The sequence below is a fragment of the Pimephales promelas genome, chromosome 15 (genome assembly GCF_988280905.1).
Source record: "Pimephales promelas chromosome 15, fPimPro1.hap1.1, whole genome shotgun sequence".
Lineage (NCBI taxonomy): Eukaryota > Metazoa > Chordata > Actinopteri > Cypriniformes > Leuciscidae > Pimephales > Pimephales promelas.
In genome coordinates, this window is record NC_142783.1 from 1,622,320 (window position 1) to 1,636,289 (window position 13,970).

General features: G+C 39.6%; 1 protein-coding gene across 1 annotated transcript; it reads right to left on the reverse strand.

Moving 5' to 3' along the window:
• Positions 1-3,599: 3,599 nt before the first annotated feature.
• Positions 3,600-13,181, reverse strand: LOC120468287 (E3 ubiquitin-protein ligase TRIM35-like). Its single transcript, XM_089120015.1, has 6 exons — positions 12,495-13,181; positions 8,377-8,472; positions 5,819-6,049; positions 5,731-5,753; positions 5,531-5,649; positions 3,600-4,803 (listed from the first exon to the last, which is right to left on the reverse strand). Exons 1-6 carry the CDS (start codon positions 12,894-12,896, stop codon positions 4,307-4,309), a joined length of 1,368 nt encoding a protein of 455 aa, XP_088976141.1. The 5' UTR covers positions 12,897-13,181; the 3' UTR covers positions 3,600-4,306.
• Positions 13,182-13,970: the final 789 nt, after the last annotated feature.

Sequence of the window (13,970 nt, forward strand, 5' to 3'; positions counted from 1 at the left end):
TTACCCCAAACTTAACATATTGTTCCCTTATACCTACACGGAAGTACACTATATTTACAGAAATGTACACCGCAATTTGTAATGTACACCGTAATATATATATATATATATATATATCCTTTTTTTTTACCATGCTGTTAATTTCCTATAAGGTATTTGATTGGCTTAGAATGATAAAAATTGTTCCACTTTTTCCAATTACACTGATTGCTGTTTATTTAAGTAGTGGTTTGAGTGTTGGTTTTAATTTATCCAACATGGAATAAAAAACGAGAAAGATGAGAAAGCCCAACTGGACAGAAGAACAGTGTTTGCTGTTAGACCAGTTAGTGGATGAACACTAGACCACCATTAAAGAAAGAAATTGGGCCGGGTGTCACGGCACGGAGCAAGAAGCAGACATGGGAGCTTATAGCGCAAATTATTAACGGTTCATTCCCCTGCTTGTGCGCACCAGGGAAGCCTGCTATAAATGCAGTTTTTTGAGCCTGCAAGGTGGGACATAAGAACTGCGACATAATAAGAGCTTCTGAAAGTGCTGTAATACGCCTTATTCACGGCAGCGCCATCTTTGATTTTTAATGAGAATGAAAGCGAGGCTGTGAGGGATAGTCATGCATCTCTTCAATGGGCTGTACTGTTATTTAATGTGTTTTCGGTTTGTTCTGCTTATGAAACACTGGAAAAATATCTTTCAAAGAAATGTCAGTTGACAAAAAACTGCCGACAATGTAAGCTGTGGAAAATTGTAAGTAATCTAGCCGCTTTATTCAGCTTTTTACAGCGGATGCCACTGGAAACACGGTAAGTCTATCCCTCACAGCCTCACTTTCATACCTGTCATGGCGCTGCTCTGAATAAGGTCTATGTTTGCGTGATCACTGCTTACAGAAGGTTGTGACAGATCCAAATCACTGCTGCTTTATTGCATTTTCCCATTTGCCAAATATCTTAATGTAGTAATCATTTTCATTTCTGGCGTTATGGCATTGCGCTGTGTTGGAGATATTAGCGTGTCTCTAATAAGATCAGTCACAAACATGATCACTGCACGATCTTGTCTATAGCGTCTTATTAACTCACTGTCATCTATTGCAGGACATTTCTTCTCCCTCACCATCTCTCTGCCATTTTCTCCTCTGCTAAAGAAACTCTTAAGCCTCTTAAAAAACAAAGCATTTTAATTGTTTATTAATAAACTAGTCTTTTCTAAATCAGCGTAGGCTGCAAATATATATTCACATCGCTGTAAAGTAGATGTGCCTTTCATATGGACAGGATTACATAATCAGATGGTTGGCTATTCCACACGTATTTGCTTTCGATATGATTTTTTTCGTTGGTGGACATTTCAAGCTTTATCACAGCTAAACACAACACAGCTTATAAACACCCAACGCCGGTGTTATTCTTTAAATAAATGTGTTTAGGTTTTAAAATAAAATACAAATACAAAAGAAACGAAGCGGAGATAAATACGGTCAGATCTTGACCACACAGACCAATGCCCTACTGAAAGTAGTAAGTTTACTGGGTAATCTAATGTAGACATGACTGTAAACAGAGGCTAAAATCATACTATATACCCACATATGATAAAGGAAAAAGGGGGATCCACGTCCCCAATGAAGAAATAAAAATATGGCACGATAACAGTCCAAACACTAGTCCTAACAACATTAGAAAAACAGAACCCTTAAGACCAGGGGTACTCACATTTAAACCACATAAAATGTGAAGACTTTATTTATGACAATATTTACAGTTTTTACTTATTTTGAAATGCAGTTAATTACCTTATAAGTCTTGCAAGTCTTTTTGCTAGTCCTATTTAAAGTAAGCTAATACTGAACGTGAAAATAAAATATCTGGAACAATCAAGTGGATCAACAGTTTTCTAGCAATATTAATGCAACAAAAAATTTAAAAAGGTAATACTCATACATTAAAAACCTCTCTGAAAGGTGAGTCCTGCTAGTCTATGGAACATAAAAAAAAAGAATAATAATAAAATGAAAATAAAATAATGACATTTAAATGACATGTTTTATACTCAGGGTGGCTTTACAAAGTTATTAATCATAGCCTCCTACTAATACTAGGCCGACTAGTCCAGTAGCCTACATCTAACTTTTAAGTTAGTCAGAATTCGCTCAATAGCAGCTTTCACGTGATCATTTTTTCATGCGAGACGTGCCCCGTTCCGAACTAAACTGCCGGTGTTGTGCCTAATTTCGACCCCCTGCCAAATTATTACCCCCCTCGTTGAAGTCAGTACCTGATTGCCTAATCCCAACCCCGCCCCTAATCTTAACCCCTCCCCCACAACTAATCCTAAACCTACCAATACTAGGGGGGTAATAATTTGGCGGGGGTCGAAATTCGGCACAACACCGGTAACTGGAGGTTTTGCAAGAGTGCCATGAACTCGTTGACGTGATGACAGCTCGTCATTGTAATCGGAGCGCTTTTTGCTTACTTTCTGTTAATAACCCATTGACAATTTGAATCTACATGTTTTGTTTTTCATGCTGTTAAGAGGACCATCAGCCAATTACACATTGCAGAGTAGAGATGCGCGGATCAGCTCTAACGTCACCAGAATCAGCTGTTAAACACAAGGCGATTTTGTCATTAGCAATTTTGTACCCGGCACACTTTTGGAAAAATTGAGGCACGGGTGTACCTAATACAAATAAAACATCTCCAGTTAACTAGCAGAGCATTAATTTAGTTCGCTCTTAAATAAGAGATCTAGCGCTAAAATGTTTTTAAAAGCTGAGCGATTGTTGCCGCTGCTGTAAGACGCATGGCTAGTGCAGTCGCGCGCGCACTTCAATCGCCGTTGCGGAGACTCAATTCATTCCTCTATTTAGCCCATATAAGTCCCATTAAACATTCCACACACATCACAATGACGATGATTTTTTTTTTTTATGAATAAATCACGGAGTATCCAAAGTGTGCGCGGTATAGCCTGCCTAATATTTCTGCAACCTTAGAGCTCAAAAACGTGCATTCATCTTTTGCATGACGCGGGCCATAAAATGAATGCCGATGGGCTGGATGCGGCGGGCCGCCTGTTGAGTACATCTGCTTAAGACGGATCGACAATCTACTACATATGTCTTTCCATCTACTTCTTTTGATGGGCTGAACTTTGAAGAAAATGGTGGGGCTGGTTATAATATTATAGCATACAAAACGCCGCTTTTTACGCCGTCTTTGTCAGACAGAAGCGCCGCAGGTAACGGTTAGTGGCAAAATTTGACCCTTTTGCCGTTCCATAGTTATCCAGGCGTTTATCCACGCCTACGTTATCACACGCCATTGGTCACGGCAGGGTACGTCACGATCGGCATGACGATTGCGTAGTAGAAGTGTGTGCACAAATCACACCTCGTAGTAAACACACACACACACACACACACACACACACTGACTGCAGCTCTAAAATTTCTATAAAGACATTTATCTCTATGGTTGAATAATAAAACAAACTCTTGTTAAACTGCACGCATAAGGTTAGAAGGAAAATTATAGAAATAAATTATAAACATGAAAAGAGCCTTAAGATAAATAAGGTTTTGAGCTGCAGATTATCTTCACATCATTTAAATTGCCATGTGACATCCGTCCTATGACGAGATTGAAGACAGAACGCTAAAGGAACAAGAGAAAAAGCTAATATGACTGTGTTTAATACACAAAAAGCCATTTCCACAATATACATATTTCATGTACATTAAATTATATTACATTAGGGACATCTCTACAATTATTAACCCAGAAAAACAAAACAAAACTTAGCTTGACATGCTTGAGTTTTCACAATTCCTCATTAATAATTAACCATTAAAAAATGTCAAGCTCTAAACCAGCGAGAGTCCTAATAATTTCAGACTGAACCTTTTTCATAATCCACATAAATCATGAATCACTGAAATCGGTTGAGAAATATAAACGTCATCTTCCTATAATGTTTATCATTTATTTTACATCAATGTACTTAATTGAGAAAATGATCATTTAAACTGAAATAAACTATTATTCATTGTGTCGAATTAGGCTCAGTTTATAGAAAAAAATATTATATAATAATGTGAAAATTTGTTTATTGATCTGTTAAAGCAACATGAGAGTGTGTGTGTGTTGCTGTGGTGCTGGATATCAGTCATGTGATCATCACGGCCCAATCACAGCAGCCTTACTGATACTCAGATCTACAGCACTCTTACTCATGAGATATGGAGTAAATATTGGAAACATGATGAAAGCAGGAAGATCCAGATCTACAGGAGTCACTTTACTGAGTGTTGACCGGTAAGATCCTCAGAGAGGAAGAAGAACTAAAATTACAGAAGAATGGAAAGATTGTGTGGTGAGTGAAGGTGGTTGTGAATGTGTGTAGATGTGTGTTAGTTACAGGATCAGAGAACGACACCGTTCCTCCATCACAGTCCAGATTCACTCTCACACGATCAAGCTTCTGTTCAACACAAAAACCAGGTCCTATATATCTGTACGACACACTCCAGACATCAGTGCTGAAGAAAGCCCATCTCTTCCTCTGGGCTGATGCTGAAGTTACTCCGAGAGTCCAGCATAAACTCTCTTTAACGTCCACATCCCAGCAGTGTGTTCCTGAGTTAAAACCCTCTGAACCCAGAACACAGGAATACCAGTCAAATCTCTCTGGATTATCAGGAAGGGTTTGTATGGACCCTCTGAGTCTCACACTGGTCAGATCATCAGACAGGATGAGATGTGGATTCGCAGTGTTTGGATCCAGAATCACAGGAGCTGATGAGACACAATCAACACATGCTTTAATTCTGATCTTCATCTAATGATCAACAGTGAACCCAACACAGATTATTATGAATTATAACACTCATCCTGTTGATCAAACTCATTTTCCTCTGATCACTGTCAGTGCTGTTATTAGTTTCACACTCGTTTTATCATCAGCGTTTAACTGCATCAACTACAAACATTAAATATGGGATTCAGCCATTTGTGTCCATCAAGAGAAACTGATACTTTAGGAAATTTAAATAACAATAAAATTTGTGTAATTTTAGTGAGTCTAAAATGAAAAAACTTAACGGCTTATAACGGCTTTTAGCTTATAATGATGCGCTGAGGATTGTGCCAAAAATTCCTATGCCAGTGAAATGTTTGTGACTAACAATGTGCCCACTTTTAACGCTGTTTTAAGAAATTGTATGTAAAGATTCATGTGCAGACTGACGGGGTCTAAAAATATGATCATTGTGTCCATAGCTGATGTTTCTAAGAGTGACACAAGGTATACATCTTTCTTTTGGAAACATTGGACTCGAAGCCTCTATGTGTTTTATAAATGATGCCTCTTCAACATCATTTTTTTTTAACTGTTTGTATTGTTATTTATTTAAATATCTGTACTGTGTTGTCTCTATGGACCTTTGTGTCTGGAATAAAGTTGATTGATTGATTATCTCTCTCTCTCTCTATCTCCAACTCAGATCTCCGCCGTCAGACTCACTGTTTTGGACGAGGTCCTCCATCTTCTTCCAGACTCTGAACGGCAGGTTGCCCAAGTATTGTGGCACATGAATCAAAGCTCCAGACGCCATCTGTGGATCCGGCCGTGAGCTCTGGACTCTGGAAGAACATTCAGGAGTCAGAACTGCAGTGGCTTTGGATCAAAACCAGAGAGACCAGAGACAGGAGCAGATCACTCACCTTTCCATTGAGACTGGAAACTCCTGCAGAACAAACACACCATTATCATCAAGAACTCAATCAATCAACCAATGATCTGAAATCAGACCTTCAGAAAGCAGACGTCATTGGCATTCATCATCTCCTCCATGTCTTTGAGTGTGTGTGAAAGAGCTGAGATGTGTGTGTTCATCTCCTCCAGCTTCTCCTTCATCATCTGCTGCTTCTGCTCCTCTTCCTCCCTCAGTGCAGTGACTGTAGCTTCTTCTTCATCTCGGAGAAACCGATGAAGCTTCTCAAACTGCAGTTTAATCTGATGCTCTGTGTGCTCAGCTTGAGCCTGAAATCACATCACATTCACTTCAATCATCTCAATCAACACTCGATCCTGACATATAATGGATCCAGAAGCAGATTGATGCTCGTTATTTACAGAAATAATCAACTGGAATCCATTATATTACAAACCGAATTCCATAAAAGTTGGGACACTGTACAAATTGTGAATAAAAACAGAATGCAATGATGTGGAAGTTTCAAATTTCAATATTATATTTAGAATACAACATATCAAATGTTTAAACTGAGAAAATGCATAATTTTAAGGGAAACATAAGTTGATTTTAAATTTCATGGCATCAACACATCTCAAAAAAGTTGGGACAAGGCCATTTTTACCACTGTGTGGCATCCCCTCTTCTTGCCAGCAGCCATATCACCCTGTAGCCCAAGACTGGTTGCCCATTAAAGCTAAGCAGGGCTGAGCCTGGTTAGTACCTGGATGGGAGACCTTCTGGGAAAACCAGGTTGCTGCTGGTAGAGGTGTTAGTGTGGCCAGCAGGGGGAGCTCACCCTGTGGTCTGTGTGGGTCCTAACGCCCCAGTAAAGTGATGGGAACACTATACTGTCAAAAGAGCACCGTCCTTCGGATGAGACGTTAAACCGAGGTCCTGACTCTCTGTGGTCATAAAAAATCCCAGGATGTCTTTCGAAAGAGTAGCGGTGTAACCCCGGCATCCTGGCCAAATTTGCCCAGTGGCCTCTGTCCATCATGGCCTCCTAATCATCCCCATATACACCAATTGGCTTCATCACTGTCTCCTCTCCACCAGTAAGCTGGTGTGTGGTGAGCGTTCTGGCGCAATATGGCTGCCGTCGCATCATCCAGGTGGAGCTGCACATTGGTGGTGGTTGAGGTGACCCCCCCCCTTCTATGTAAAGCGCTTTGAGTGTCCAGAAAAGCGCTATATAAATGTAACAAATTATTAATTATTATTATTTTAATAACAGTCTGCAAACGTCTGGGGACTGAGGAGACAAGTTGCTCAAGTTTAGGAATAGGAATGTTGTCCTATTCTTGTCTAATAAAGGCTTCTAGCTGCTCAACTGTCTTAGGTCTTCTTTGTTTCATCTTCCTCTTTATGATGCGCCAAATGTTTTCTATGGGTGAAAGATCTGGACTGCAGGCTGGCCATTTCAGTACCCGGATCCATGATGTTGTAATTGATGCAGTATGTGGTTTGGCATTGTCTTTTTGGAAAATACAAGGTCTTCCCTGAAAGAGACGATGTCTGGATGGGAGCATATGTTGTTCTAGAACTTGGATATACCTTTCAGCATTGATGGTGCCTTTCCAGATGTGTAAGCTGCCCATGCCACACGCACTCATGCAACCATCAGAGATGCAGGCTTCTGAACTGAGCGCTGATAACAACTTGGGTTGTCCTTGTCCTCTTTAGTCCGGATGACATGGCGTCCCAGTTTTTCAAAAAGAACTTCAAATTTTGATTCGTCTGACCACAGAACAGTTTTCCACTTTGCTAGAGTCCACTTTAAATGAGCCTTGGCCCAGAGAAAACGCCTGCGCTTCTGGTTCCCGTTTAGATATGGCTTCTTTTTTGACCTATAGAGTTTTAGCCGGCAACGGTGAATGGCACGGTGGATTGTGTTCACTGACAATGTTTTCTGGAAGTATTATTGAGCCCATGTTGTGATTTCCATTACAGTAGCATTCCTGTGTGTGATGCAGTGCCGTCTAAGGGCCCGAAGATCACGGGCATTCAGTATGGGTTTCTGGCCTTGACCCTTATGCACAGAGATTGTTCCAGATGCAGATTCTCTGAATCTTTGGATGATATTATGCACTGTAGATGATGATAACGTCAAACTCTTTGCAATTTTTCTCTGAGAAACTCCTTTCTGATATTGCTCCACTATTTTTTGCCTCAGCATTGGGGGAATTGGTGATCCTCTGCCCATCTTGACTTCTGAGAGACACTGCCACTCTGAGAGGCTCTTTTTATACCCAATCATGTTGCCAATTGACCTAATAAGTTGCAAATTGGTCCTCCAGCTGTTCTTTATATGTACATTTAACTTTTCTGGCCTCTTATTGCTACCTGTCTCAACTTTTTTGGAATTTGTAGCTCTCATGAAATCCAAAAGGAGCCAATATTTGGCATGGCAATTCAAAATGTCTCACTTTCAACATTTGATATGTCATTTATATTCTATTGTGAATAAAATATAAGTTTATGAGATTTCAAAATTATTCCATTCTTTTTTTACTCACAATTTGTACAGTGTCCCAACTTTTTTGGAATCGGGTTTGTAAATCATAACTGTATACGGTGATACTATACATGACTCTTGATTCTGTTTCCTCACCTTGATGTGTTGAACTGTTTTCTCAAACTCTACTTTCATTTTTTCATTGTGTTTCAGTTTCTCTTGTAAGGACTTCAGTGCTGTATTGAACTCCTCCTAGAATTGGACAAAAAACATGAAACACAAGATTACAGCGAAGAGAAGACAATACAGTGATATGATCATATAATACAGCGAAAAAGTATGAGCCCTCATCCTGATTTCTTACAGTACATTTTTGTGTACATCTCATACTGAATTGATTCAGAAATAATCCAAAATAAACCTGTGGTAAAACATTGATTCTTGGGTTTTCTTTGGATAATAAGGTGAGTGTGTGTGTGTGTGTGAGTATGGGTATTTTAAGGATCTAAGCGCACGGTCTAAAGCGAGTCCACTTTTACTAGTTTAAAGACAGGAAAAATGGTCGGAGCTCCCGGCGCATGATCTAAAAGGGTCGTCACTATTCTCTTAATGAGTAATGGGTGTGTTTTGGGCATAACATGCAATAAACCAATCAGAGGCTCTGTATACCAGCTTTTTCTTTAGACCAGGTTTCTGTTTAGACCAGCTTTCAAAAGTATGTGTGCCAGGGCCAGTCGTGTTTCCACTGTCACTTCCGGGGTTTGACCGGGCCTCGTCAGGGCTTCCTCAGGGCCAACGGTCAGGGTTTTCTGGCCCACCGAAGGACGGGTTTGGAACAAAGGCAGAGTTTACCCGAGTCTGGAGACGCAGCGCTGGATGATTCCTCAAAACTCCCTTTCATGCACACCTGTCAGCACTCCCGTATTTCACACCCATATCCCACCCATAGACTGGAAAATAAATGGACACATCGAGCGACCCCATAGATTTCAACGGACAAAATTATAGCCCATTAGAAGCCTCTCTGGTAACACTTTATAATAACTACATGTTAATAATCATTAGTTAAGCATGAGTAAACAGTTAATTTATCATTCAGAAAGCATTAATATAGATTAATAAGCAGTTTACACTTAGAAAGTTTAAGTAAATGTAGTAAATACAGGTAGTTTTTACAGCATTTAGCAGTCAGTTAATGTGTGTGAGCTCATCTAAAGTGAGAACTATTCATGCCCTGTAAAGCATTTATAAAGGAGATTTAAAGGCTGTTATGTTCTGTTTCACTGTGTTGAGTTTGTTACATTTTACTGTTTAGAAGATTGATGCGCCTTTAAATCTCATCAATAAATTATTCCAAAGTTGCCCAGTTGCCAGATCTTGCCCAGAAACCCATCCTACTCGCACAATCAACACATACAAATTTCAACCCACTTGTGAGCTATATATTTCAATTAACGTAGCATCTTTTTTTTCTGTCATCCTTTGGCTGGCGTTATATTATATGCATTGGCGGAAATTGCTCCTAAGGGTTGCCCCCCTAAAATATCAATAAAATATGTGTATTATAAATATTATAATGATGTATACTTAACGGAGCATATTTCACCCATTTCAACATTAATCTTTATTGAAAGTGGATCATATATGTAGTCGAAATATAAAATATTTTTTTAATTTGGTGCCCTCTTGACCGAGAAAAGACAGAAAATAACGAAGGAGTGCATTTGTATGTAAGACAACAACTCCCACAATGCTGCACAGCTCAGCAAGCCCACTAATCCGGAACAGCGCAAACAGAGAAATCATTCTTCCGTCTACAAGGCTAACGTTAGCTGTCACCAGAGTTTGAAATTCATTTCACACAAAACTTCTAGTTAGTTGGCAGTGGCGAGCAGGACGATCGAGGGCGAAGGATGTGAGAGGACGGCGCGAGGCAGGTGGCGTCAGTGATGATGAAAGACACCTGTGAGACACTCACATGCGGAGCAAAAGCATAAAATGAGGAGTGACTACAGCAGATCGAGGGAGAAACAGGCCTGATTTCATGTTGTGTTTTGTTTCTGTTGTGTGTAACGTTACAGCAGTCGTCAATCAGGGGCTGCTCTGCTGGCTTATACTTTCGTTTTGTATTTGTTCATTTTACCATTAAAAGGTTCCTGCCTCCTTCTTCCCACAACAACAAACCCTGTTCACGTTACATTGGCATATTAATAGTGAATAACTCCTCGTTTGTATTTATTTCTGTATGGTGAATTACTGCATGATACCTGGATGTTTAGTCAGGCGAAACTATCACAACACAAACGTCCGTGTGCTCGTCTGATTCAGAGATTTCCTCCAGGAGAAATTGCCATCGTTGAAATTCTCTGCAGCAGACGGACTGTATCTGGGTTCGTAGTTCACAGCGAGAGTACAACTCGTCCGCTTCAGCTCGAGCCAGTCCGGGCTCCTCGATCGCGACAGGCAGCCGCCTCCGGTTCCTCCATCAGCCTCAGCTGCTCTAAACTATACTGCGGCTCGTAAAGATAGCCACCAACATCAGATTTGAGCAGCAGAATTTCAAAATCCTCTTCTTCCACATCATGTTTACAGGGTTGCCAACTTGTGAGTTTTCCTTGGAGTGACATTTTTTTTTTTGGGGGGGAGGTCACAATGTCTTGTAGGGCACAATTTCCCCTGGGCACAATGTCTTGTAGGCGAAATAGGGTAACAGTTTTACTGATTTAAACATAATTTGTTGTTGGAGTAAAGTTGATAAATTATTGTTCTTTCCCATATGATTTTGTACAACTATGTTGAGACCTCTGAAAAATTTTGTACATTTTAAGGTTAAATGCATCAATCTGGTGCACTTTGAGAGCTCAAAATTAAGAGCTTTAACTGGCTTCAACCCATGAACTGTGACATTGAACAAAGGAAAAGCCTCGACTTGTACCTGGACATTATAGGGATCAAACATCTTTTTAGTTATGATATAATCCTCTGTTTTAGGATGCCAAACGATTATTATAATAATGTAATAATGATTTATATAATTATTCCTATTACGTAAAATCCATATAGGCCTAGCCAATAAATGTACTGTATAAATGAAAATGAATATTTCAAAAGCATCTTTTACTTACACTATTGTATAGGAAAATTACAATAGTAATATTAAAACGCGTCAAAAGCTGCTTTCAAACACCTCACGCCCTCGCCCTACGCCAAAGTCATAGGCAGCGCAGCGTCTCTCTGTGCATCACAAAAGCCCGTGTTGACAGTTTGTTAATATAAAGCGGGAGATTACCAGATACAGTATTTTGCTCGTGCCCTGTGGGTGTTGTAGCCTAGGCAACTGTATCACGTGCTGTTTGAACTGACGCGCTACTGCGATCCGTCACATTTTTAAAAGCGCCAAAGAGTAAACTTCTCTGTCTGTCGGTGTCAGTGTCATCCTTTTCCGCGATTTTTCTCTGCGTGATAAAATGCAGTGGTCCAATCAGTAGTTAAGAGCCTGAACTTGATTATAGTAATACAAAAAAAAAAATACAGCACAGAAGAATTTCTAATTTAGCGTGAGATTTCTTTGTTGAGCGTGAGACCGTGAGATTGAGGCTGAATGCGTGAGTGTCACGCCAGATGCGTGAGAGTTGGCAACCCTGTGTTTAGTTTCTTCCGTCATTGTCATAACTTCGTATCTCCACAGTGCTTGTTAGCTTAGCTTCCAAACAAGATGGCGGATATTGATTTCAGTTTCTGCAAGTGAAGTCCCGCCCACTGATCTGTAATAGGCTTGTAGCGTGAGTGGGTCCAACACCCAGGAACAATAATGAGCTAATCTTTGTAGTCTCTACACTTTTCAATGAAATGTGACTTCCTGCTTATTATGACGCAAAATGACGATTTTTATGTCACGATAAGCAGGAAGTTAAACACTTAAATCCTTATTTCTCCCATCTCAGGGGAAAATAAGGGAATAAACCATGGGTGATGTGTGAAGTGAAGTGTCCCTTTAATATAGTTGTGCAAGTAGTTAAATAATATAAATGCAAACAAAAAAAACGTTTTGAACATTTTGAGTCCCCCCTCTTGCCCCACAGTGCTTTGGTCCACAGCCTGCTCTCCTTTAACCTCACCGACACACACACACGCACGCATGTGCTGCACTGCTCCGGGTGTGTGTGTGTGTGTGTGTGTGTGTGTGTGTGTGTGTGTGTGTGGAGTGTGTGCGTTACTCTCTTCATGTCACTTTCAGTTTCATTTACATGTAAAACAAGAGATATTTGTCTTACCTTATATGATGAAACCACTTCACTGATGGGTCTGACTTTATGATTGTCGTGTTTCTGTGAAGTAATACACACTAAACACACCGGCTGTTTGTCCTCCAGACAGAAGAGTTTGAGTTTCTCACTGTGTAAACTGCAGATCTCCTCAGATCCTGATGAACGAGTCTCATTTCTCTCCTTCTGGATTGACTCGCACAAGTTTTTCAGTGTCAGATTATATGGAGGTTCTTCTTTTGAGGATCTTCTCCTGCAGACGGGACACTCCTGAGTTTTCTTGGTTCTCCAGAACTGTTGAAGACACTCTTTACAGACACTGTGACTACAGGATAAAACAACAGGAGCCTTGAAGATGTCACAGCACACGGGGCAAGAAAGCTCTTCTGCAGACACGTTTAGTGAAGCCATTTCCACAGTTTGAGCTCCAGCAACACAAACTTTACTTTCACTTTCTGAACGACGGGTTTAAAAATAAATCACAACGATCTGCTCTCTGTTCAGAAACAAATGTCTCACAAATCCTTCTTGAAAGTGTTTGTCTTCATTCTCCACTGATTGCTGCTTCTTTATTGCTTTTGTCGAGAGAGAAGAGAGTCATCATGACAGAAAAGAGAAATAACTCAGTCTCTTCCTGGTGAGTGTTGTAAGAGGGAGGAGTTTATGATCACCTTTGGTTCAAAGAACAACATCAGGATTTCTTCAGGTTAAAGTTTAACTTCCCTTTTCTAAAACTTTCTCAGGTATAATGTTATAAATTAAAACACTGAACAAAACACTAAAAACCAATGAAAAACACAAATATTGACAAATAAGACACTTTATTCTTATTGTTTGTTTTTACAATGTGAATACAATAAATATAAAGTTTGTGGTGGTCAACAATAAAGTGTCTCAATAATAAAGTAAAAACTTAAAGGAGTAGTTCACTTTTAAAAAAAACTTTTGCTGATAATTTACTCACCCCCATGTCATCCAAGATGTCCATGTCTTTCTTTCTTCAGTCGAAAAGAAATTAAGGTTTTTGATGAAAACATTCCATATAATGGACTTCAATGGTCCAAAAGACAGTTTCAGTGCAAACTGTTCAGAGGGCTTTAAACGATTCCAGACGATGAATATCAAGCGAAACGATCGCTCATTTAATAAATAAATAACACAGTTTAAGTTTTATAAGCTCAAATGCTCGCCTTGCTCTGTTCTGATGAGCGTTCGTGACTTTCATGTTCAAACTCTTTCATCAAAATGAACAAATCTTTTTTCGTGTCATTTGGTTCATTCAACGAACGAAATGAACGAGTTGACTCAGAAAAAGATTTGTTAATTTTGAAAGAAAAAAAATGCTGTTTTACAAACCCTGTGAATAATGTGTGCTTTCAGTGAACTCCAGAAGCCTGGCAGAAGATTTCTGGGAATCTGGTACCGGTCATCTTCATTATTAATAAACCAAATCCATCACAGTATTTAAACTAAAAGCAACAAAAA

Bases quoted from the DNA above. Each gene is read 5' to 3' on its own strand.
- LOC120468287 (XM_089120015.1), bottom strand. From the start codon at position 12,896: ATGGCTTCACTAAACGTGTCTGCAGAAGAGCTTTCTTGCCCCGTGTGC. The intron at 5,754-5,818 runs GTCTGATTTCAG...TTTGTTCTGCAG, and splicing joins ATGACGTCTGCTTTCTGAAG to GAGTTTCCAGTCTCAATGGA. The intron at 4,804-5,530 runs GTGAGTCTGACG...GTGTCTCATCAG, and splicing joins GGAGGACCTCGTCCAAAACA to CTCCTGTGATTCTGGATCCA.